At 37.7% G+C, this 25,847-nt stretch overlaps 1 protein-coding gene and 1 pseudogene across 3 annotated transcripts in view; one reads left to right on the forward strand and one right to left on the reverse strand.

Annotated features, from left to right (window-relative positions):
* The window catches only part of CDKL2 (cyclin dependent kinase like 2), a 35,147-nt gene extending 15,296 nt beyond the window's left edge, over positions 1–19,851 (forward strand). For 2 of the 3 annotated variants that reach the window (XM_070394885.1, XM_070394893.1), the window contains exons 7-15: positions 7–95; positions 4,024–4,159; positions 5,397–5,695; positions 6,280–6,373; positions 10,027–10,150; positions 10,454–10,560; positions 14,043–14,174; positions 17,488–17,576; positions 17,729–19,851. In XM_070394885.1, coding sequence (XP_070250986.1) covers positions 7–95; positions 4,024–4,159; positions 5,397–5,695; positions 6,280–6,373; positions 10,027–10,150; positions 10,454–10,560; positions 14,043–14,174; positions 17,488–17,553 — 1,047 coding nt within the window. In that variant the 3' untranslated portion in view covers positions 17,554–17,576; positions 17,729–19,851. The remainder of the gene's footprint in view (positions 1–6; positions 96–4,023; positions 4,160–5,396; positions 5,696–6,279; positions 6,374–10,026; positions 10,151–10,453; positions 10,561–14,042; positions 14,175–17,487; positions 17,577–17,728) is intronic. The other variant, XM_070394902.1, reaches the window with a different exon arrangement.
* Positions 2,797–3,890, reverse strand: LOC139006839 (syntenin-1 pseudogene; annotated as a pseudogene).
* Positions 19,852–25,847: the final 5,996 nt, after the last annotated feature.

Here is a 25,847-nt window from a genome sequence, read left to right on the forward strand (position 1 = left end):
TTTTAGAAATGCTTACATATTGATCCAGACAAAAGGCCCTTCTGTGCTGAGCTCCTGCACCACAATTTCTTTTGTATGGATGGATTTGCTGAACGGTATGGTACTGGCTCATGTTTTCCCGGTCACTCCAGCCTAGAGTTGAAATAAGGTCTTCATAATAGTAACAGACAGTATTTCTCTAGCCAGCTACTTTGATAAGATCTCATATATTTACCGCCCTACCTCCCTTCATCCTTAGCAGCCAAGGAATTTGTAGGAGTGGTCCCCTGTATTCACTAACTGAGGGCTCTTGGTTTTCACAAAGCAGTCACTTCCTGCTTTTATTCCTGTCTTCCTGTGGTAACATGCACCGCTCAGGTCTGATTTCTATGTTGCTACCAGTTGTATGATGCCATCGTCTTGGGTGCTGATGCATTTGCAAAGGTGCCATTTCCTGTTGTTGCCAAACTCATACCACACCCAGTCCTGTGACCCTGCTGACACTGCTGATGTGCTGGAGACTTTGGTGTGCCAAACGTGTGGGTGCCAGAGCTGTTGGCATGTTCTCCTGTGCTGTTTGAGCTACTGGCATTAGTATAGCTGAGAAAGCAAAAATATAGTGAGATGAGTGGCAATGACATTGCTTTATATTTTTACAAGTCTAGTTAATATCTAGCTTACTAAAAGATACCTGGGTTCTCATATTTGCTTCTAATTTCAGTAGGTGTGATATGTTGTGTTGTTTGAAATATGTGAAGAAACCCTGACCTCATACAAATATGTTGTTGGGAAATGGAAGAATATATTACTAGCTTTTTAAAATAATTGTGCACATTCTTTTTTGATCCCATACCAAAAACTTTGATGCTATACTAACACTGACCGTGGTAGTTCTTAAATGTTGGTTGTGGAATCTGAAACCACATCAATGAGCTTTTTTTTAACCCGGTTACATTAAAATTTCACACGTTGAATAGGTCTTTACCCATGTATACTTTCGTAATAACATACATTAGTCATTTGGAAAATATTGTTTTGCTGTTATACAGGTCTTTAAAATGTTGACCTATTTCATTATGCCACATTCAAAAAGCCACATTCTATCTCATCAGAAAAGTCTTTAAATATTGGGAATTTGCTCAGCTCACAGTAGTGGATATAAATTTAACGAAATTCTAATTTTGCATAAAATTTTGAATTTTATTGACACAAATACCAGTTGTTTTCCTTGAAGTGACAAGCTCCTTCGTTCACTTTTTAAAAGAGAATGTATGCTAAATACCCCCTCTGAATAACAGCAGCTCTTCTGTCAGTCTTTCAAGTAAAACTGTTCCAAGAAACAGGTGGCTAATTTAGTTTGTATCCCAAACAATCACTCATCCTTTCCTTAAGATAACCACTGTGCTTCAGTTTGCAGCAGAAGTGCTTTTTGCATATTCCCATATTGTCACAAAGAATATGAAAAAGGCATATGTTCAAGGATTTAGATTTAATAAAATTAATACTATTTTTACTGCTTTATCAAGGACACCCTTAAATACAACTCTCTCTCTCTCTCTCTCTCTCTCTCTCTCTCTCTCTCTTCTCTCTTTGTCTTGTTTAACTGAGAATGTGTGGCTATGAAGAGTACAGTGACTGTTAGTGCAGTCCGGTGCCACTGTTGCTTTCATCAGTGCAAATGTTAACAGGATGAAAAGGAAGTCATCTTCCTCTTAAGAATAGCTTTGGCCTTTTGAACCTCCTGAAAGGTTCTTAGTGATTCCCAGGGGTATACAAACTACCTTTTGAGAACTGCTAATGTAGGCCATAATTTTTCTCATTTTCAATAACACAATCTAGTTTAATACTCAATTTTTAAAAATAGATATCTTTTTTTTTGGCTAAATTTTGACTTTATTTATACATACATATTTAATTGGAATAGGCAGAAACCAAAGAGAAAAAAAAAAATCAGGATAAAGTGTCAATGCCATTTTGTTTTCAGGGCAAAGTCAGGAAATAGAACAAATCACCAGGACAACATGGTTTGTAAGACCATCCCAAAGCAGTTAAGTTATATAACCTATGAATGGAAAAAAGTCAAAAGTTTATTCTACTTAGTATTAAGAATTTTTACATTAAATATATAGTAATTCATTTATCAGAAAATGATACCAGGAACTATGAGAAGTAGTTGCATTCATTACACAATGACTATAACTAGAAAATCTCAAATGCAACTAAGCAGCTACGCTATATATATAGCTCTTGTTCTGGGCTAACGTACATGTCAGTTTAATATGGAACTGCATTATGGGTGTTAGAAAGGCAGCAATAGTTATATTTTGGCTTTTCTTCTAGATGCTTAAGGCAGCAGTTCAAGCATATTAAGTGAAGGTAGTTAAAATTTAATGATAATTAATACAACTTGCATACACTGTTTAATGCTTCCTACATGGAATGAAACCAGTGTTATTTAATTGGTGTTTACAGAAACACACTACACACAGATAACTAAAAAAAAAACAAAACAACTATCGAAAGCAATCATTCTAAATGTCCTATGGTAACAGTAAAAATGCAAATATACCATAGAACTAAAGTAACAGCACTACTTGATTTATAGGACAAAGGTGACTGGCTCCAACACAAAGCTAAGCCTGCATCAGTCATTCTAATCATAATGGCTTGTAAAAGCATCAGGTTTCCAGTAGAGAAACTAATCTATGAAAGTAAGTCTCTTGATTTTGAGAGTTTCACATCTGTGAAACCAGGATAAGGCTACAACTATTTTGAAGTCTGAACAATTATTATCAGATCAAACAGTTAGATTCCCAGCCATACTGTAAGACAGAAAGGACCTCATGCAGCATATGCTCTCTCGCTCCTAGGAAGCTTCCTGTGCATAATATCGAGTGAAGTTGCCAAAGAAGTAAACTGGAGAAGTTCAGCCAAGTTTCCATTGTGTCGTGACTTTTAAACCTCAAGAATGGTGTGGTCCATCAGGCTTTTGATAATGCTTGGTGCCATCCGTTTAATAATATGTTCAAAGATAAAAGCAGGCATGATTGTAATAGTAGCTACAGTCCCAGATGTTGACAATATGTCTGCAACTTGAGAGTCCTTCAACCCAATGACATTCTGTCCATTAATTTCACAGATGTTATGTTCTGTGAGAAGACCATTTCTGGCTGCAGAGCTGTCTTTTACTATGGATGTTATTTTTCCATTTTTAAAGATAAAACCAACATGCCCGGTACTGTCCTTATGCATAGTAATTGTGCGTTCAAAGGGCCTGTCACGAATAGTCATAGTAATCTTCTCTCCAAAAGCCTGCTTGAGCACCTTGTGTGCTTTATCAGAGCTCCAGCCTGCACAGTTTTCCCCGTTGATCTGCAGCACTTGGTCCCCGAATCTCAGACCAACTAATGAGGCTGGAGAATTTGCCTGGACAAGCTGAACAAATATGCCATTATCTATAGACTTAAGCCTGAGCCCAATTTTTCCATCTTGATCCTTACACAAAATGACTTCACGAATCCCTTGCTTAATTTCTGCTCTATGAATGCCCACATCATTACCAGTTACAGGAGCCACCATATAGTTCATACTGGAAGGTCTTGCTACCAACCCCTGAGTTGGTGCTCCAGGGACCATGGCCATATTTGCCTCTATTTCTTCTCCATTTAAACTGAGGCCCATGTAGTGAGAAAGCTCCGGATACAATTTAGGATAGAGATTTCCATCTTGAGAGATGGGAGCAGATGCTTCAGACAGAATTGCTGGGTTGGCAGGGTTTGCAGAAAAGGCACTTTGAGCCTGAATTACTTTGTCTACCTTCAGATCCTCAAGAGATGGGTACAGAGACATTTTTGTAGGATTTTTCGAGGCCGCAGGGAACCGCTCGCCGCCGTTGCCCCCGGTCACTAGCACCGACTTCCCCAGCCCGAGGGGAGCGCGCCGGAGGACCGCCCCCCAAAAATAGATATCTTGAAAACCATTTTTTCCCCTTGATTTATCTGTCTCACACAATTTTATTTTGTTGACAAATGTATTTTTATGTAGGTTCTCTCAGGAACTACAGTTAAAAATACAGAAAGATGCCAGAAATATTTCTTTATCTAAAAAATCCCAAAACAGAAAGAAGGAGAAGGAAAAAGATGACGTTTTAGGTGAGGAGAGAAACACACTTGTGGTACAGGTAAGTGTCCATGTTTTGATGTCTATTAAACTTAATGTATAATAAATTTAAAAATTAATGTATATTAAATTTATTATGTTGGAGGGTGAAAAAAATGGAGGTTAAAATATTTTCTGATGGGGAATAAGTTAACTTTTAGCTTCTTTATAAAAATGTATCTTTTCTATAGACATTACCTCTTTAAAAAAATCTTAACATATCATGTAGTGAGTGCCTACTGTGTACCAGACTGTGCAGGAAATCATACTCATTCAAGAACATATAGACACAGGTGAATAGCCACATACCAATACATAGACACAAACACACATGCACACTATTTTTCCCCTTAAATGATGGAAGAGAAAATATCATTGTTAGAATTTTATATAAAGTAGAGCATTTTAAAATTGAGATTTAGGTATTGAATTTACTTGAAGTTTACTTTTCCTGTATGTTATCTAGAATTGGTTCTTGGTAAGGTAATTCAAATCCACCACCAACCACTCCTGTTTTCTCACATGAATCAAAAGAAAAGACTTTCAATTTTGTGTTTCCTGACTCTACATATATAAGAACAAAGGTATGCCCTCACCAGTTTGGCTCAGTGGATAGAGCGTCGGCCTGCAGATTGAAAGGTCCCAGGTTCGATTTCGGTCAAGGGCATGTACCTGGGTTGCGGGCACATCCCCAGTAGGAGGTGTGCAGGAGGCAGCTGATCGATGTTTCTCTCCCATCGATATTTCTAACTCTCTATCCTTCTCCCTTCCTCTCTGTAAAAAAATCAATAAAATATATTTTTAAAAAAAAGAACAAAGGTGGGCATGCTTGATTTCTCTTCCACATTTTTTCCCACTGAAATATTTATAATATATTTAGATATATGTCTCATGTAAATCTGAGGTGTACAGGGCATGGCAAACATAGGTTTACAGGTGTGAGTATGCGAAACAGAGTTTATTCTTGTATTATTATTTATTAATTACTGTATTATTTTCCACATGAACCACTGTAAACCTACTTTTGCCCCACCCTGTAGACATCAGAGCTAGTGTAAATTGCATTTCTATTCAAAATAAATGTTTGACCGAGAATCTTGGGTTTAATTTTAATTCCATAGGTAGATAAAAAAAATACAGGGGCACAAAAAGGTGCTGTCTGTGGAATTCTGGTTTAGTTGACAAGTACTTTATAGGTAGAGGTGATTTTTCATTATCCTCAGATCATTAATGTTATTAACATTTTTATTATTCCTCAGGATTCCAATGCTGATCCCAAAATTAAGGATTCTAGAGTATTAAAGATAAAAGGGTCAAAAATTGATGGAGAAAAAGTTGAAAAAACCAGTCGAGCTTCAAATGTCAGCTGTCTCCATGACAACGGGACTAGCCACATCAAAACAGTGCCTTCAACGAGCCTCAGAGATTGCAGCAATGGCAGTGTGGATCACACAAGGAATCCAGGCATGGCTATTCCTCCACTTACACACAATCTTTCTGCAGTAGCTCCTGGTATTAATTCTGGAATGGGGACTATCCCAGGAGTTCAGAGTTACAGGTATGAATTAAGAAAATAAGAACAAAACGTTGTTTAAGGATATATTTGCAAATTTGTAAGTGATTGTCAATTCAGCCCCATTGTGTTACTCTCAGGCTTTTGGATACTGTTCATTCTGGTCAGGTTGCTGTTTCAAAAGACTTTTTGGTCTATATAATGAAGATTATTAGCATTTGGTCAAAAAATTAACCTGAGTCCTAAGAAAGTAGGGTTGTACTGTTTAAGGTGAAGAGACTCTACAGCTATTTATTCTAATAACATGAAAGGAGGTTGTCATAACAAAAGAGACAATTGATTTTCAAGGTCTGTTTCTGCATTGTATGGCTACAGGCATTTAGTGATACAAAGAAGCTCCTTTTGGGAATTTTGCTTAAAGGAAGGTAATTTGGTTGGAGTTGGGGACTGGGTAGGAGCCATAAGTGTAGGACAGAATGTTTTACCGGATCTGTGCACATAGTGTTTTTAAGAATAGGCATTAAATGCTGATTAAACTGCATGTCACTTGGTGCTATGTAATTTGGTTTTGTGCTTGAAAAATAATTACTGTTGGTTCTAACTTAATTTTTTTGTCCTTGTTGGTACAGAGTGGATGAGAAGACCAAGAAGTATTGCATTCCATTTGTTAAACCAAATCAACAGACTCCATCAGGCATTTATAATATTAACATGACCAAACCAGTAAGTCATCATTTCTCAGTGGTAGAAGAACAAGCTAAGTAATTTCTAGACTTTTTTTTAAATATGCTTATTTATTTATTTATTATTATTATTATTATTATTATTTTTTTTTTATTGCTTAAAGTATTACAAAGGGTATTACATATGTGTCCTTTTTTTTCCCCCACCCTTGACAATCCCCTGGCCTCCCCTACCCCCCATCTAGACTTTTATTAATATTAAATATAATGGTGAAGAACTGAGATCTTTATTTGGGGACAAATCATAAAATGGAAGCTTAATTATGCATATATCTTCCCAGCCTGCCATAATCATAAATGTGAAAGACTTAAAGTTTAAGTAAGTTTTAGAAAGTAATATCAATCTGGAACTTAAAATGTAAGATTTTATTAAAATGATATCTGTTTTAATTCTTTAGGCAATAGTAAATTTTCTTAACCTAATGCTTTGTGATCAGTTTTTTTTGTTTTTTTGTTTTTTTTTTTTTTTTAGAGTAGAGAAGATAAATGGTCTTCTCTCATCCACACTAGGTTTTTGGTAAAAGTATTCTGTTTCTTCATTTAACAAATATTTATTGATTACCTATCTATATATATATTAAAAGCCAGTGACTGGAATGCCATAACAGTTGGAACCACCAGTCGCTACGATGCCCACTGCGGCCAGTGAACCGGCCTGATTGGGGGAGTGGGTCTGGCTGGCCAACCTCCCGCGGCCCCTTCCCCTCAGCCGGCTCAACCTGTGATCACCCCTTCTACCCCAATAGAGGGTGGGGCCGGCTGCCAACCTCCTACAGCCCCTCCCCCAACCTGGCCCCACCCCAGGTCAGTCTCCCTACTCTGATGAGGGGCAGGGCCAGCTGGCCAACCACCTGCGGCCCCTCTCCCCAGCCAGATCTGCCTCCCGGTCGCCCCCCCCACACCAATTGGGGGTGGGGCTGACTGGCCAATCTCTCATGACCCCTCCCCTGGCCGCTGACCCCTGATGAGTCCCCCACTGCATTTGGGGGCGGGGCCAGCCAGCCCACTGCCCACAGCCTCTTCCCATGGCTGGCCTTACCCCCAGTAGGCCGCCCCACACCCCAACCAGGGATGGGAGCACTGGCCAATCACCCACAGCCCCTCCCCCAAGCTGGCTTAGCCCTGATCAGGCCCCAATCGGGGCGTGCCAGCCAGCCAACCTCCTGCCATCTCCTCCTCCCAACAGGCCCAGCCCTGATCCACCCCAACTGGGGCTGGGCCAGCAGGACCCCACCTGTGCACGAATTCGCGCACTGGGCCTCTAATTATGTATAAAACACTGGAGATGAATGAGTCAATCTTTCTCTTCAAGGAACCCTTGGTTTAGTCAAGGACCAGCAAGTTAAAGCATAGATTGTAATAGAAGCATATACAAGGTTCATATGTCTTCTGAAGCTTCAGAGGAACATTTTAATGCTCAAGAGAGCTTCTTTTTAAAGTTAAATCATCATCACTCTTATACTCAAAACCCTCCCTTGGCTTTTCATTTCTGAGTAAAGACCCGAGTCCTTGCAGAGTCTGTAAGTCCCCACCCCTCTGTCCCATTCACAGCTACTCTCATTCTTGATCCATCTATTCCAACCACACTGATTTCCTTGTTATCCCTGCAACATGGTCAGACATGCTCCAACATTTAGGCTTTTGCACTTGCTTCTTCCTCTACTTTGGAACATTCTCCAGATAATCCAAAAAACTTGCCTTTTCTCTTCCTTGGCTTAAATGAAACCTTATTATGAGGTCTTCCCTAATATGATAACTCATTTTGCCTCCCATTACTTTCTATCCTCTCACCTTGCTTAATTTTTTTTGCAGCATATATATTTGATATCTTCTACATTCTTTTATTTATATATTGTCTGTCACCCTAAGATGTAAGCTTCCAAGGCAGGGGTTTGTGCTTTGTTTCCTCACTGCTCTCACTCACACCTAGAACAGTGTCTAGCAAATTGAAACTGCTTAAGAAATGCAAATGAATTCTGCCAGGGAAAGGGAGGTATGGACATATTCCCCAAAAAGTATTTTTCTCACAAATTTTCCTTCTCTACTTCTTTCATTACCCACAGTGCTGAAAATTATAACCTTTCTTGTTCATCACTCATGATTTAGACATTATATTTGTTTGTTTTTAAGTTTTGCTTAGACTACAATATCTGTACCTATTGTGCTTTCCTTTTGACATAGTTTACCTTTTGATTTCTCTGTGGATATTTTGTGTTTTACATTCCCAGTCTGCTTTGAAGATTCTTTTGCTCAGCGAGGCTTTTCCAAATAGCTGGCTCAATACCATTTTTCTGGAATTGATATCAGCCTTCTTTCAGGCATTGCATAACCATCACTGGCTAGTAATTTTAGATCTTATTTCTGTTTATCCTTTGGAACAGGCAATTAAAAAAGGAGGTAAAGATTAGTTGGGGGAAGATCCACTGGAAAATTAATGGAAGCAGAGCTAAGCCTAAACTTTCTTCAATTCTAGGTTGAAGATCAATAATAAATATATTATTATAAACATCTCATGTATTTTACTTGCCATGGTTTGAATATGTAAATCGGGTAGTTTGGATTTATTTATTTATTTATTTTTGCATTTGTGGATAATTTTTTTGAACTAATTATTTCATTTTGTAGCTGACTTGAGCCAAGAACCTTAGCGCTTATTCTATTAAAAGAACAAACAGAAACATCCAAAAGAAAGAAACTCAAACTCTCACTCTAGGACTTGTGAAGAATTTGTGGGAGGCAGAGTGGCATAATTCAGAGAATATTAAATTTGAGACATCAAGGAACCTCAATGATAGCTTGACACTGACATTATATGTGTTTGTGTATATATTTCATTATACATACAAACGTATGTAAAACACATATATGATTTCATTATATATAGGTGTTTTTTTTTAAAGAAAATCACACACTATATATATTTATTACCTGTTCTGAAAATGTAAAAAAGAATACAGACTTTCTGTCATTCTCAAATGAAACGGAAAAATGTCAAATCCATAAAGGTACAGAGTTGAAGCGCTCCTACTATTCTTCACTTTATTATTTTCTCAGACTTTATCAACTATGAAGTAATAATACTAAGATTTGGAAAATAATGAAGTTGTAATTCTTTACTTAATAAACTGTGTAACTAGGAGATAGTATCATATGCTAACTCTGAGGAGCAGGACAAGGACAAATGTTTTTAAAACGAGCACCAAGATTATGTTGGGAAAGCAAAAAACAACCTAGGACATGTGATATACATGGCCAGATAAACTGCTCAGAATTAAGCAATATATGCTGAAAAGCTCAGCAAGTGTCCTAAGGCCTGACCTTGCTGGCCTGATGCCCATCTGCTAACCTTTTACTGATTGCCAGGACTTACCTGAAGGCTGAGAGAGGGAGAAGGAGAAACTCTTATCAACCAGTAATCCACTTGTTAGCAGTTTTAATATATTTACTGAGGAAGAGGTTTGAAATAACTAGGTGAAATTGATTTTTGTGTGTTACTTATGTTTTTCAAATATTGTATTATTCCAGATCTTCAAATCCATACATGTTAGGCTATGACTATAGTAGTTAGACAAGGGGCAAGCCCAGTTTACCTGGAAGCTAATTCATTTGTGTTAATCATTCTGATGATATTAGATCACTAGTGAAAAGAGCCTCCTTCAGGCAAATAAGAAAAGAAGAGAATACGCAAAGACAGATGTGCATTTGCCTGAATTAAACTACAATCATCTCCCTGAACTGAGAGCCTTGGAAGGCATAGGTATGTTTGCAATGCTTTTACCTTGTCAGCCCTTTTGTTTGCATTGTTTAAAATGCATGTTAGGTGAACACAATATCAAAAACTCATACATGTATGTTAAATGAACAGAATATCAAAAACTCATACATGTATGTTAAATGAACAGAATATAAAAAACTCATAGTAATTTGACATTTTTATATATGAAAATATGTTCAGACTTATGTACAATAAGTAATACATACAAAGGGACAGATACAGAATGTGAAAATCTAACAAAAATGTCTATTTTTTTCACTGTGCTTATGGTTATTTTTTGTGCAGCTCGAAATTCCAGGCTAATGAGGAAAGAGAACAAAAACCTTTCAGAATCTCAAATTCCTTCTCTGGCCGCTATTGACTTGCATGCCTCCAGTGTTACACTGCATCAGGTACAGAAATACTCCGTAGGTTGTGTGGAGCTCTGGTTTCTCTCATATTTCCTGTTCAAGTTTCTTAGGGAGAGTTTGCTCTTAAGGATTGGGAAGGTTTATTGGTGAGACCTATAAAATTTTGCTTGTTAAATTGTATATATTGGTTCATTGAACTTAGTACCTCTATGACATATCCTATATAATAAAAACCTAATATGCAAATCAACAGAACAGTGGAACACCAGTGGCTATGATGCACACTGCCCCCCGCCCCCCCCCCCCACACACACACACACCGCAGAGGGAAGTGACTGGCAGTGGTGATCAGGGGGTGGGGCCAGCCGGAGGGTGCCAGCGGGGGGCCTTCCCCCCCCCCATCACCCTGCTTGCCAGTTGCCCCACAGATGGCCCTGATTGCTGGCCAGGCCTAGGGACCCTACCCTATATATTGGGAACAGTCTCTTAGATGTAAAAATTAAAACCTGGCAAGGCTACTCTAACACTGGAAAAACAGGATGATACAGCGATGACATGCATGGACTCTGGCTTGCACATTTTGAGGTCAGCCCTGATTCTGACACTTAAAACTGTGTGACAAAGCCAATTATTTAACTTCTCTCTGCTTCAGTTTTTCCACCCATAAGATGGGGAAAATGGTACTACTGCCTCAGAAGGATCATGTTATGTACTACTTTTTATAATCGGGGAAAAAAATGAAATGTAGCTGCCCATACAACAGCAAGATGCCTTTCACCTGTATGAAAAGTATGGTCACTGGTGCATGCAGCGTTCCGGATTGCGAGAGGGATGTCTGACTGATGGTTTAAGCCCGACAACCCCCGAGGGGTGTCAGATTGTGAGAGAGCACAGGCCTGCCCCCCGCCCCCCACACCAATTTCATGCACCAGGCCTCTAGTATGTTTATATTAACATTTCGCAGCTTACAGTAATCAATGTTTTATGATTAAATGTGTGTGTGTGTGTGTGTGTGTGTGTGTGTGTGTGTGTGTATAGCCTAGTTATGGCTTTATATAACTACAGGTTTTGTTGTAGCTTATAGTATTTCACTGCATTAGCACCAAAATTATAATCTATCTTTCAAAGTGTAAAACTCTGAAACTGTTTTTATTCTTTTAAAATGTATTGTCTGACACTTTCCCCCAAGATGATCCACTTTATCCATGTTAAAGATTTGTTATTACTACAGTCATCTTTTTCTATAATTTCTCTTAGCTCTTAAGACTATTTATGTTTCTGCTACTTTTATATGAAAACATATCAGTCATATCGCTCATTTTCACATTGAGAAAACCGTCAAATTTTTAAATCCCCTGAGCCAACCATAACTCGCTACAAACTTTGGATATGTATCACTGTACTTCACTTTTACTTTTTCAGATTTCTCACCTTTACTTGATGCTTGGAAACTTTTGTTTTAGAATGAAATTCTCCAGCCTCATTGTTTAAGCATTTCCATTTAATTTAATAGAGAAACTGTATGTTGCTTCTTTGTCAATGTGAATACTCTTTTCTCCTTAACTATGTTACTCCTTAAATAATTTTGTAGAGCTCTCTAAACAAGGGGAATAATATTGTTGAGGATAAATTACAGAGGCAGTTACCCAGTGATACTGAGAAAAAGGTTTATTGATTGCTGTTGCTTTGCCTTATCTCTTGCTGACAATTTCTATAGCAACATTATTAAAACTAAAATTCCTGTTGTATGAAGATGAATCACTGTCACAGATTTAACATCTGGTAACTATAGAGTCTCAATAAATTCCTTTTATACTTCTAAAGTTAAATTTAATGTGCATTTTAAAGGTGCAGAATTTTTCATTTGCTCTCTGAGAGTGCACTATGGTTCAAAAGCACTTTTCAGGGTTGACATAACCAAATCTAGTTTCAGCCAATGTAAGAAAAGGTTTTTATTTTTGTTTTGAACTAATCTTTTTTTAAAAAATATGTTTTTACTGATTTTAGAGAGAGAGGGAGGGAGAGGGGTAGAGAGATAAAAACATTGATGGGAGAGAGAAACACCTATCGGCTGCTTCCTGCACGCCCCTATTTGGTTTGGAGCCTTCAACCAGGGCATGTGCCTTGACTAGAAATTGCACTGTTTACCTCTTAGTTCAGGGGTTGATGCGCATCCACTCAGCCATGCCGGCCAGGCTGAACTAATTGTTTTATACATTTAAATTGGTTCTGCATTTTAGTCTCAATTTACTTGCTTAATTTCCAGTTGTATTTAAACTACAATAAAGGGGAAAGAAGGTATAACAAAAATCACAAATTAACAACAAAATAACATGAACTTATGTACAGAAATCTGAAGGAAAGAGAAACACCAGAAGACTAAAAGCAAAAGACTTTCTGGTGGGCGCTGTGACTTGCCCTGCACTTACTTTATTATTAAGACTACATTGAACTATATTTCATTTCTGTACATAACACAAAATTTTCACCTTTATAAAAGTCTATTTGTACTTTTTGGAAAAATCTGTCAGATAGATTTTTGTAAGTAAAGTGTTGCATAATCTCCCCCCCCCCCCACACACACACTTACACATGTTATGTACTTATACACACAACTACATGTTTTGTTTTTTTCCTGTAAGCATGGTTTTAGCTTTATCCCACAGATTTTGATGTGTTGTAGTTACATTATCATTCAGTCCAAACATTTTTTTATTTCCACGTAATTTCTTTTTTAACCCATGAATTACTTAGAAATGTTTGTTTAATGGTTAGATATTTGGGGTTCCCCTAGATATTTTGTTATTATCAATTTCTAATTTAATTCCATGTGGTTAGAGAATATACTTCGTATGAATTTGATCCTTTTAGAGTCATTGAGATGTGTTTTATAGCCCAGCATATGGTCTATATTGGTAAATTAAACTTGTTCCCTTGAAAATATGTGTATTTCTTAGTTGTTGGATATAATGTTCTATAAATGTGGAATTAAACTAAGGTGGTTGATAGTGTTGTTCAGATCTCCTATGTACTTATGATTTTTTTGTTGTTCATTTCTATCAGTTACTGAAAGAGTGCTCTCAAAATCTTTTACGGTGATTGTGGAATTGTCTATTTTTTCTCTTATATCTGTTTATTTTTGCTTCATGTATTTTAATCTCTTTTTAGTTACATGCACACTTAAATTGTATTGTCTTCCTGATACATGTCCCTTTTATTATTATGAGATGTCTCTCTTTAACTCTCATAGTACTCTGGGCCTTGAAGTCTATTTTGTCTGAGATCAAAATAGTCACTCCAGCCTACTTATACTTATGTTTCCATGGTATATCTTTTTTCTTTTCATTTACTTTCAACCTACCAGGTTTTTATAAAGTGTTCCTTTTGCCAAGAGCATATAAGTAGGATCTTTCCTTTGTATCCATTCTGTCAATCCCAATTCTTTTAATTGGAATGTGTGTTAGTTTTCTATTGCCGATAAAAATTACTCCAACTTAAAACAATATCCATTTATTATTCCACAGTTTCCATGGGCCAGGAGCCCGGGACAAGCTGCTTCTCTCCTTCAGAGTCTCACAGGCCGACATCAAGATGTCAGCAGGGCTGCATTTCTTTCTGGAGGCTCTAGGGGAGAATCCGTTTCCAGGCTCGTTCAGGTTGTTGGCGGAATTCAGTTCCATGTCGTGTGGGACCTAAGTCTCCTTGTTGTCCCTGTTTTTTTTGCTGGCTGATCCCCGGGGATAGTTCTCGTCTAGAGTCTACCCACATTCCTGGGAACCATGGCTTAGTTCCACCATCTTCAAAGACAGCAACATTAGCTGGATTTTTAAATTATTATTATTCTTTGAATCTCTCTTACCTCCTCTTCTGCCTCATCTCTCTGACTCTTCTGCTTTTTTAAAAAATATATCTTATTGATTTTTTACAGCGAGGAAGGGAGAGGGATAGAGAGTTAGAAACATTGATGGGAGAGAAACATCGATCAGCTGCCTCCTGCACACTCCCCACTGGGGATGTGCCCGCAACCGAGGTACATGCCCTTGACCGGAATCAAACCCAGGACCCTTCAGTCCGCAGGCCGACGCTCTATCCATTGAGCCAAAATGGTCAGGGCGTGACTCTTCTGCTTTTAGGGATGATGTGATTACATTGGGCCCACTAGGATAATCTCTCTACCCTAGGGTCAGCTGATTAGTAACATCGATTTCATGTGCAAAGTCCCTTCACACAGAAACTAAATTAGTTTGATTGACTAACCAGGGATAGGCATCTTAGGGGGATATCTTTAGAATTGTGACTAGCACTGAATATTTAGGCCATTAACATTTAATGTGATTATTGATACGTTTGGGTCTAGCTCTGTTTTATTTTTTTATTATTTGTTTCTTATTTGTTCCTCTGTTTTCCTTTTCCAGTCTTCTTTCATATTTGAGTATTGTTAGTGTTGACTTTTGGGGGACATCTCTTTGTATTATTTTTTTAGCCATTGGTCTAGGGGTTACAGTATATATATGTACATATATGTGTGTGTATGTGTAAATACTGTGTATATATATATACACACACATACATATATATAATTTTTCACAGTCTACTTATAGCAAATATTAAGCCACTTATAAATGTAAAAACCTTGCAAATATATTTCCCTTCCCACCAACCTGAACTTTTTTTGAAAGAATTTTATTTATTTATTCTTACCCAAGGACGTACTTGGAGGGAGGAAGGGAGAGAGAGAGAAATATTGATATGAGAGAGAAACATCACTTGGTTGCCTTCCATGTGCGCTCCAACCGGGAACTGAACCCACAATCTAGGTAGGTAAGTGCCTTGACCGGGAATTGAACCAGTAACCTTTCAGTGCATAGGACAACACTCAATCAACTGAGCCACTATGGCTGGTCCACCAACTTGAACTTTATGTTAGAGTTAATCATATATATTTTATTTACATACATTGAAAACTCCACTACACTGTCATACATTTTGCTTTAAGCAGTCATAAATATTTTAAACAATTTATAAAAAAAAAGTAGTCTTCTATATTTTCCTAGCTACTTACCATTTCTGTTTTTTCTTTTTTCTTAAAGATTACAGTTTTATTTTATGGTATTTTCCTTCCACCGGAAAAACTTCCTTCTTGCAATTATTGCAGAGTAGGTCAGATGGTGATAAACTCTTAGCTTGCCTTCATTTGAGAATGACTTTATTTTGCTTTTGTTCCTAAAGTATATTTTTGTTGGATATAAAATTTGAGTTGGTAGGTTGTTTTAAATTTTTTTTTTCTCTCTCAGGACTATAAGGATGTTATTCCTCTTTTCTGATTTCTGTGATTTCTTGGGGGAAATTCTCAGGTACTTGAATAATTATTCTCCTGTATGTAATGTTTCATTTTTCTGTGGCTGCTTTCAAGATTTAATCTTTTGTGTTCATTAGGTTGAGTATAATATGTCTCGGCATAGTTTTTTTTTTTTTTTAAATGTATCCTGTTTGGGGTTTTCTGAGCTTCTTAAATCTGTAAACTTATACCTAATTGGGGAAGTTTTTAGTCCTTATTTTTTCAAAGAAAAATTTTCCTGCCATAATCTCTTTTCTGCTTCTGAGATTCCAGTGACATATATTTTAGACCTTTTGGTATTTTCTCACAGGTTCCTGAGAATCTGTTCATGCTCATCAATCTTTTCTCTCTTTATTCTTAGGACTGGTTCCTTTCTATTGATCTGTCATAAAGTTTTTTAACTCACTACTTTGTCATTTGCATTCTGCTGTTGAGCCCATCCAGTGAAGTTTAAAAATTTCAGTACTGTTTTTTAATTCTAAGTATCTACTTAGTTCTGTTTTAGAGTTCTACTCTTCTACTAAGAATTCCTGTTCCTTCATTTCATTATGTTTACTTTCATTTCATATACCATAGTTATAATGGTTACTTAAAAATAACTATGCACACATACATACACACACACACTATATATATATTCCAACATCTGGACCACCTCAGGATTGATATTTCTTGATTGACTTGATCACACTTTCCAGGATTTTTTTTTTTTTTTGCCCAGTATTTTTGGATTATATCTAGGACATAGTGGATATTATGTTGTGTAGCCTCAGGGTTCTGTTATAATACTCTGGAAAATGTTGAATTTTTTGTTTTAGCAGGAAGTCACCCAAGTGTGGTTCACATTGTAAATTCTGCCTCAGCTTCTGTGAGGGGTGGTTCAAATATCAGTTCTCTAGGTCTTTCTGATCCTGGTTTGCATTTGACCTGAACTTGTGTAGTTCAGGAGACATGTGCATGTGATTCAAATCTCAGCGTAGTTCTCTGAGCCTTTGCTGTGCTGGTCTAAAGCTCTCCCATGTGCGTATCTCAGGAGTTGGACTGAGACTTCTGCGGCTTATATACAGAATTAGAGGATCCCTTTTTCTAGTTCTCGTCCCTTCAGAATTACCCCCATCCTTTTCGGCCTGCAGGGATTCCTTTTCCTGGTTTCTCTATAAAGATGGGGCTTCTTCCAGACTTTGAGCCTACGGCACGTCCTTACTACTCTGGGACTAGGCAAAGCCACAGGAGGAAAAAACAAAATTGGAAACCTACCCCCACATGAAAGGCCACATCTTCAAATTTTGACTCCTCTCCTTAATCCATAGTGGTTTTTTTTGTTGTTTTTTTTGTTTTGTATTTTCCCCAAATGTTTCTATGTTCGTTCTGATTGTTTGTTTTATAATAAGTAGGAGAGGGGGTTTGTAGTGGGCTTTCACTGCCCTGGCACATCCAAAGTATACTTTAATATATGTATCAACAAAGAGGTCAAAAAAATAACATCCTCTTACTTCATCTTCGGTGCAAGTAATTTGAGCTATGAATAGTTAATTTTAAACATCTGGCAATTGAACAACAAAAATTGGGGTTTTCAGGAAGTGGAACTTACAATGACTGGGAATCTGTAATGCTGGATTGTGAATTTACAGGTACCAGGCTCTCCCCTGACAGAGGACTCGGAGGCTGACTTACCTTGGATGGAACACCAGCACTGAATGTCAGTTTGGTTCTGAACGGGGTAGGTCTGCTTTCCCATATTTAAAGCTCTGAGCCTTTTCTGGGAAATATTTTGTATATTTTTAAATACGATGGGAGAAAACAAGTGGGATAGACATCTAGAAAGATTTTATGTAAAATATTTGGTGGCATGTATTCCCCCTGTGCTTTTAGATGCTGCTCTAGCGCTTGAGATGACATCCTCTTGGAACAAAAGTGCTGATATCCCAGGAGGAGATGTACATGGTTTTGATCATTTACTTCTGAACTGCCTGCATTTTCTGAGAAATGTTTTGCAGAAGGAAAGACAATGACTTCCAGGTGTTTCAAAGGAAGATTGGGAAAGTGTCCTCCCCAACTGTCACCCATCATCTTTGAAGTCCACTGATGCTATTTCAAGATAATCCAATGAAAGAATAGTGATATGGTTCTCGTTACATGAGTGTATATTTACTATTAGTAGGTTGTGTATTTAAAGGTACCCAAGATTAACAGTAAGTAAAAAAGGGGAGAAAGATTATAAAAGTTTATGTTACTTATGCACTGAACTTTGTGTGTTACCTGCATTGATGTGTACATTTATTTAGGAATGTGTTTGTGAATGTGGGAGCTAAAAACTAGGATCAGTTGAAGAAAATGAAAAAACTAGGATCAGTAAAAAAAAAAAAAAATGTTTCCTTTACCCTAACCTAACTATAAAAACACATTTAAGAATCTTGCTTGTTTCTAGGCTTTAACAAGATATGTGACTGCTCTTTATGGATAGATGTTATTTCTTTGGTTCCTGTGAGTATAGTTGATATTTGATCAGTGTATCATGGGAATCTGCCTCTCTGCTGATCTTCTAAGAACCACCCTAAATGCAAGTTTCGCAAAGAAACCTTTTTATTTCTAACGATTTGGATAGTTCTTTGCGCTGTATGATTCGGGGGCTGACGTTCCTGTGACCAGGAATGTGATTGGGACAAGAGGGGGAAAGGAGAATTCTGTAGGTCTACCTTGGAGTTGAATACTTCTCATTGACAAAAGAGGTGTATCTACAAAACCAGGAAATGGGAAGCAGGGTTACCAATAGACTATGGTCACTCTTCTGTGGGCTGAATCCTGCTGAACTCCCCAGACGAAGAGGCTTTGGGCAGGGGATGAACTTTGTTCTGGACTTTACTCCTATCTGCTGATAGTTTGAAGGTGATATTAAATAGAGTATCTTTCTAAAATCCCAGGGATATTCCTGTCTTCTTATTTCCTCAAACACCTAGGCCTTCCCAAAAGCTTTTAACCGAGGTGCAACATTGTTAACCCACAGGACACACATGTTTCCTAATGCACAGGTCCTCAACGTTTAGGTGGGAGAGTTAAACCAATTTGGCTCTCGGTTTTTCGTTTCTGGGTTTCTAGTCATGCTCTGCATTTACTGTTTTAGAGAATGATTGTTAAGGGGACCAGAATTTGTGTGGGGTTTTTTGCCTTAACCAATTAATAGTATGTTGTTGTTTTTTCCAAAAGACATTGACTAGAACTTAGCCCAGGAATTTACTAGCACTTTTCTCTATTACCTACCCTGTGGAGCTTAATATTAAAATTCTAATCATAGTAACTTGAGCCTCAAAAGAGTAGGATATTCAGGAGGCAAAATAAGGGACTGCAATGTAAAAGTCTATGTAGGTGGCTCAATTAAACTTTGATCTTGATTTTGAAGCTCTATGTCTAACCTCTGACCAGGTGTTTGACTAGACGAGGTATGGCTAACATGCTGAACAAAGTTAGTGTATAGGCATTAATAGGCCTCAAATTAAAATATTATTATTTTTACTTTGAATTATGTTGTTAACAGCCACCACAGCATAAAAAGCAGACACTACTTAAAAGCCAAGTAGCTGTCTAGTTTATTTCAATGTTAATTTTATTTAAAGATTGGTGTGAAAATATCACCTCAATGTCTGAAGGTCTAGGATTAGACCTTTTTCATTCTGTATTTGCTCTTGGTATCTTTTATCGATTAAAACATTTTGTGCACTTTAGAACTAAAGAACTAAAAACTATTTACTATAAGTCCAAGTTGAGACTTGAAGCTCATATCTGGTTAGAATCTTGGAAGAACTACTTGAAAAAGATTTTTCAAACTGGGGCCATAGACGCTGAACTAAAATAATCCTTCTTTTTTTTTTCAATTTAAGGTTACTTTTTCTTTCCTTACAAAGGATATGATTAAGTCACATACTAATAGGAAATATGTATATGTACTAGTGGGAAAATGGGCTTGCTGTGTGTATGTATATTTTACAATTAATAAATATTATATGTTATTGAGCTCCATAGTTTTTATTTGCATTATTTAATTAATAAACTATAAACAATGTATAGGACACTGTATGGTATTTAACAAATATGTTGGAAATTATCAGTTAATTCTTTTTGGGAAAGTTAGGATATAGGGATGACAAGTTAATTTTCTTGTACAGCCAGTGATACAAGCCATCTGGTCATAAAGTAACATGTCTTGTAAAGACTACCTGGTAAAGGTGGTGCAGACCCAGGCTTAGAACCTGGTTCTCCTGACTGAGAATCCCTTGCTGGGTTAGATGAGCTAACTTCCTATTGAAATGGAAGCGTAGAAGATGTGTTGCCTTGTGTGACTCTCTCATTATTGGTTTCTTTATCTTAATTGTGCTAAAATATAAAGCTGGATCTATAAGCAACTGTAAATCAGATTAGTTTGAAAAATGTGACTGACTTATTTTCTGAGCCCTCCTCAATGTAACCGAGCCACTGACAGAGGATCCAAAATTCCAGGGTCACTGCTCCTAAAGCTTTAAGGCTAGTCCTAGTGTATTGGACCAAGTGGATTTTTCTCTATTGCTTTGTATTGTGTTTTTACATTAGAAATGGGCCCCTAACACTATGTGAGTGAAAAATTATGTTCTCGCATTGCTTTTTAAATGGTTTTATTTTTTCTTTTGATAGCTTTAGACATGAACTAATTTGAAAACGCAATGAACCTACAGTTTATCTGTTTCTTTAAAAAATATTCTTATTGATTTCAGAGAGGAAAGGATAAGGTGAAAGAGATAGAAACATCAATGATGAGAGGTTATCATTGATTGGCTGCCTCCTGCAGGCCTCCCACTGGAATTGAGCCTGCAACCTGGGCTTGTGCCCTGACTGGGAATGGAACTGTGACCTCCTGGTTCATAGGTCGACACTCAACCATTGAGCCACACCAGCTGGACTGTTTTTTAACATGTCCTTCTGCGAAGTACTTGGCCCCAAATCTTGACATCACTCGTGATCACTTGCATGTAATTTGTGTGACTTGTGATTTAGACCTTTGTGTTTACAGATGTTTGGGGATGTCTGACATCGAATGTATTATACACTTGACACATTTTCTTCACAAAACAAAACTCCATCCATAAAATGTCATGGTCTTTTGCTCTCAGTGAAATCCGCTCCCCTCCCCCGGCAGGTAGAGCCTTATTTAATCCTTCTTGTTCTGCTTTGTCATGCAGGGGCATCTCCAGTGGAAGTGAGGAAGGTTCTAACAAAACTTTGGAAAGTGTATTGTTGTCTAACATGAATGAAAACAAGAACCAGGAAAATGAAATAAAAATATCTCAGTGCAGCCTATTTTCCTATCCATAGATTAGGGTAGGATCGCCTATCATTCAAGGGAGCAGGCTTTTATTGTCAGTTTATCTTCATTCATCTATCTCCTTCATTCATCTATCTGGAAAGTGATCTCTATTAATATTGCTGCTAGAATTAAAAACCATCTCTCCGCCCCATGGCAACAGTGTTTCACTTGGTTACTTCCCTGTTTTTAGCCTTCTTCCTTGGATTATCACTCCCTTTCTGATATGAATACATCCTTGTCTGTCTCCCACTAGACATATTTTGTAAGTAGAAACATCTGTTTATGAAGTTGCTCCTAGGCTCTCGCAGAAGAGTCAGGGCTAGATTCTGAAGGCACGTGTGCAAGAATAATACTCAGTGTCACTGCCCACTACATTTTCTGTGTTTCTGAAGATTGAGAACTATACTTTATTTATCTCTGTTCCATACCATCTAGCAAAGCAATTCCTATGGGACAATAGTAATAATATTCCTATGAAGTTAGGAATGTTAGTCATATTTTACAGGCAAGGTAATAGGCTTACAAAGTTTAAGGAATTTACTCAGTGTCAGTTGCTCAATAAATGATAGAGCCATGCATGTTTGTTGAATCATGCATGGTCATGATTTTTAGATCTGGAATCAGTTAAAACATTTTTTGTTTAGATAATATAAACTTTGAGAGCTTAGACTCCTGGAGCTATACACGTCCTCATTCTCTTAAAAGAGGAAGAAATGCATTTCTCCAGCCACTAAACAAAACTTGATTCTGATTAAGCCAGATTTGGATACTGCTCGCCTTGAATCAAGCACTGTCGCCTGGGGAATGGCATGTTCGGATTAGCGTGGGCCTTTGTTAAATTCCTTTGTCTGAATTAATGGACGCTAAAGGACATGGGGTTATGCTGATTGGTTCAGGCCAATCGCAGCCTTCCCATGGAACACCTGGCTCCCTCAAAGCCCAGGGGGAAGAGAATGGATGCTGGCGAAACCATCGCAATGCTCTCCAGAGGCAGACAGTTCAAAGCTGCAAAAGGTATGTTTCATTTTAGCTTTTGACTGATTCTTCTGAATTGTCCCCCAAAAGTGCTATACCAATTTACCTTACCATCAACACTGTATGAGAAAGTCTATTTCCTATATTGGAACTATTTTAGATATTAATTTTATTTTCACTAATTTGATGGGTGAAAATTATTTTGCTTTAGTTTACATTTTCTTGATTACTACTTAAGTTATATATACTTTCATATATTTTTCTTATTACTGATTTATAGGCCATTTGAGTTCCTTCTTTTGCAAAGAAAGATATTAAAGGTCATTTCAGAAGCAGATTTTAGCTTGACTATTGGAGATATTCCTCTGTAGATGTGTCTCCTACCTCCTGAAAACAAAGGCAAACACCAGATTCAGATACTACAGTTTGCCTCAAACTATATTGTAGGATAAAAAAATTATTTTGTACTGGGAAATGCAACCCAGTCAGAGGAATGTAGTTTTAATTACATTTTTCTTCTTATTTCATCTTAAGTAAGGCGGTCAGGTCCCCTTTCTTCTGTTGGGTCCTGGAAGGAAAGAGGTTAGTGAGAGACAAGTGCTTTCCCTCCTCTGGTAGAGGGATGAAGAAGTCAGTTCTGCTGGAATGGACAGAAATCATTTAAGGAGAGTTCTGATACACCTGAACTTGGGGATGGCTACAATTGGCCTTCCATCCATTTCCCTGGGATGACACCCTACTCCTTTGGCTCTGCCCAGGAAAGCCCAGTGCTGCCAAGCCATGCTCCAGGAGGTGGCAGTAAAGCCCCAACTCACTGTAACCCTTATCCTTCCCCAGGGGAAAAATGCTAAAAACCTGTGATGAATTTGACCTGAGGGGTATTTTCTGTTCCTTTTATCCATGCAATAAATAGCCTTCTTTTTCCATGTTTAAGGGCCCAGTATTAAGGAGTGCTTAATCTATTTGAACTGCAGAGGTATAATTGACATATCACATTATGTAAGTTAAAGGTGTACAATGTGTTGATTTGGTATATTAATGAATTGCAAAATGATTATCATGATAGCATTAGCTAACACTTCCATCCTGGATTTAAGATCTACCCTCTTAGCAACTTTCAAGTATATAACATAGTAGCATTAGCATAATCATCATGCTGTGTGTTAGATCCCCAGAACTTGTTAATCTTATTAAAATTGGAAATTGGTACCCTTTGACCAATATCTCCTTATCTTCCCCTATCCTCCAGCCCTTGGTAACCACCACATGCTTCTCTGAGTTTGAATTTTTATATTTATTTATTTTAAATATATTTTTATTACTTTCAGAGAGGAAGGAAGAGGGAGAGAAAGATAGAAACATCAATGATGAGAGAGAATCATTGATTGGCTGCTTCCTGCATGTGCCCTACTAGGGATAGAGCATGCAATCCGGGCATGTGCCCTTGACTGGTATCGAACCTGGGACCCTTCAGTCTGCAAGCCAACACTCTATCCATTGAGCTAAACCAGGTGGGGCTGAATTTGAATTTTTAGATTCCACATATAAGTGATATCATATAGCACTTGTCTTTCTCTCACTTAGCAGTCATATATTGCTTAATGAAACCTTGGTAACTGCCAGTCAATAGAATATTTGAATGCTTGTTTGATAAATGAAATCTACAATTGTAAGGAACATATACATACTGATTTCCTTTACTCTGCAGCATTTAAAATATTCCAACTGACATTTCACTTATATACAGTAAAACACATAAATCTTAAGTATATGGCCTGATGAATTTTTATAAATGTACACACCCATGTAAAAACCACCCAGATTAAGATATGGAATATTTATTTCCAGCTTCCAGCAGGCTTCCTTTTGCCCTTTCCCAGCCAATTACCTACCAAAACTTATCACTATTCTGACCTCGATCACCAGGGGTTAGTTTTGTGTGCTCTTGAATGTCATATAAATGGAATCTTGTTTAATGCAGTCTTTTGAGTCTGGCTTCTTTCACTCAACATGAAATTGTGAGATTCATTTATGCTGCTGTGTGAAGCAGCAATCCCTTCATTTTCATGGCTGTGTAGTATTCCAGTATCTGATACAATAACAATTTACTTATCCATTCTGTTGTTGATGGGCATTTGTGTTGTTTCCAGTTAAGAGGTATTTTGTGATGGTTCAGTGGGTTTCCTTGGTGATGACTTGAGGAGTTGCCGAGGTATATAGAAAGGATTGCCCCAAATAAGTTGTTTCAGTTGTGTCTACTCTTTTGTACCTCTCAGACTTGATTTGTTTATCTCTCTATTATTTATAACAAGCTTAGAGATTATCATAGGGAACCTGTTATCTATTTACATTTTATTATAAAAATAAGACAAATGTGCTCTAGGCTTAAAAAAGGAAAGTGGTAGTTTATTTTTTTAAACTATTAAAAGTACCTGAACATTCTGAGCACAGTTTTCTTTAACATTAGAGCCAGCTTTTTCTAGATTATGCAGCCCGTCTGGGAGTTTGAACTTCCTACTATGGAATTGGACATCTGCCATTATGGGCTGAATTTATTTTCACCAAATTCATGTGCCGACCCCTTGATCTTGGACTTTCAGCGTCCAGAACTGAGAGAGAATAAAATTCTATGTATAAGACCCCCTCACCTCTCCAGTCTATGGCATTTTATTATAGTAGACCTAACTCACTAGCAAACTAAGATACCTCCTCAAATAGTTTTCCAAATGTCACAAGGTAACATCTATAAAATAAGTCATTTTCTTAATTTTTCATTTTTAATCAGAAACCAGCAAACCCCAGAGTTTACCAGTGCTTTAATGTGCCACAAACTAGTCCTTCAGTAGCAGGCCCATGAGGCCCACATGTCCTTCCTCTGTTTGGCTGTCCCTGTGGCCACATGCTGCCCACAAAGCCCCAGAAGGCGCTCCAGCACTGCCGCGGTGGACAGTGCCCTCTGTGAGTACTGGGATGCTGCTGTTTCCCAGTTTTCAAAAGTTGCTGCTATTTTGGGGGGTGGGGGTGGGAGGTGACAGAGGAGTGAGTTCTGTGCAGAGGGTGGGGGGAGAATGGACCCTTTCTCTAATCTGTGCCACACTTTGTCATGTTGGCCCCAAGGCAGCTCTATGTTCAGCGTCTCCTAAAATTTCTTTTAAAGACATTTTTATCAGCCTCTGGTGCTCACTCCTGACTCAGACTCCGGGCTCAAATTCAATCCAAGCGGTGGTGTGGAAGCTCACGCTGCCTCATGCCTCCTACTGATCCCTTTGAGACCCAAACTTCCAACCACACTTTCCATCCTCCCCCAAATATCAGTGAATGTGAGAGTCCCGGCTCAACCAGCCCATGACTCTTATAACTAAAGTGTGAATCATTACAAGGTTGTTAGTAGCGTGGGGAGCAGGACTAGGATTTTATTAACTTATCTTTAAGGCATGGATAACTTTAATATTAATTATTTAGTGGGATTTTTTTTTTCAGTTTAGAACTCAAATCTTTCTTTGTGCTGTAACAGAGAAGAGAAATGCTTAGTAATAATATACATGATGCAACAGGACTGGTTCTTAACATACAGAGCAACATACAAGCACTTTAACGGCCTACCTTTACAGTTTTAATTTCACAACGGCATACTTGAACATATTTCCCCATACATGCATGCCTAATACTTCTTTTTTTTTTTTT

This window comes from Myotis yumanensis, unplaced genomic scaffold (genome assembly GCF_028538775.1).
Source record: "Myotis yumanensis isolate MYYU_CA2020_CCGP unplaced genomic scaffold, mMyoYum1.0.hap1 SCAF_1, whole genome shotgun sequence".
NCBI classification, from domain to species: Eukaryota; Metazoa; Chordata; class Mammalia; order Chiroptera; family Vespertilionidae; genus Myotis; species Myotis yumanensis.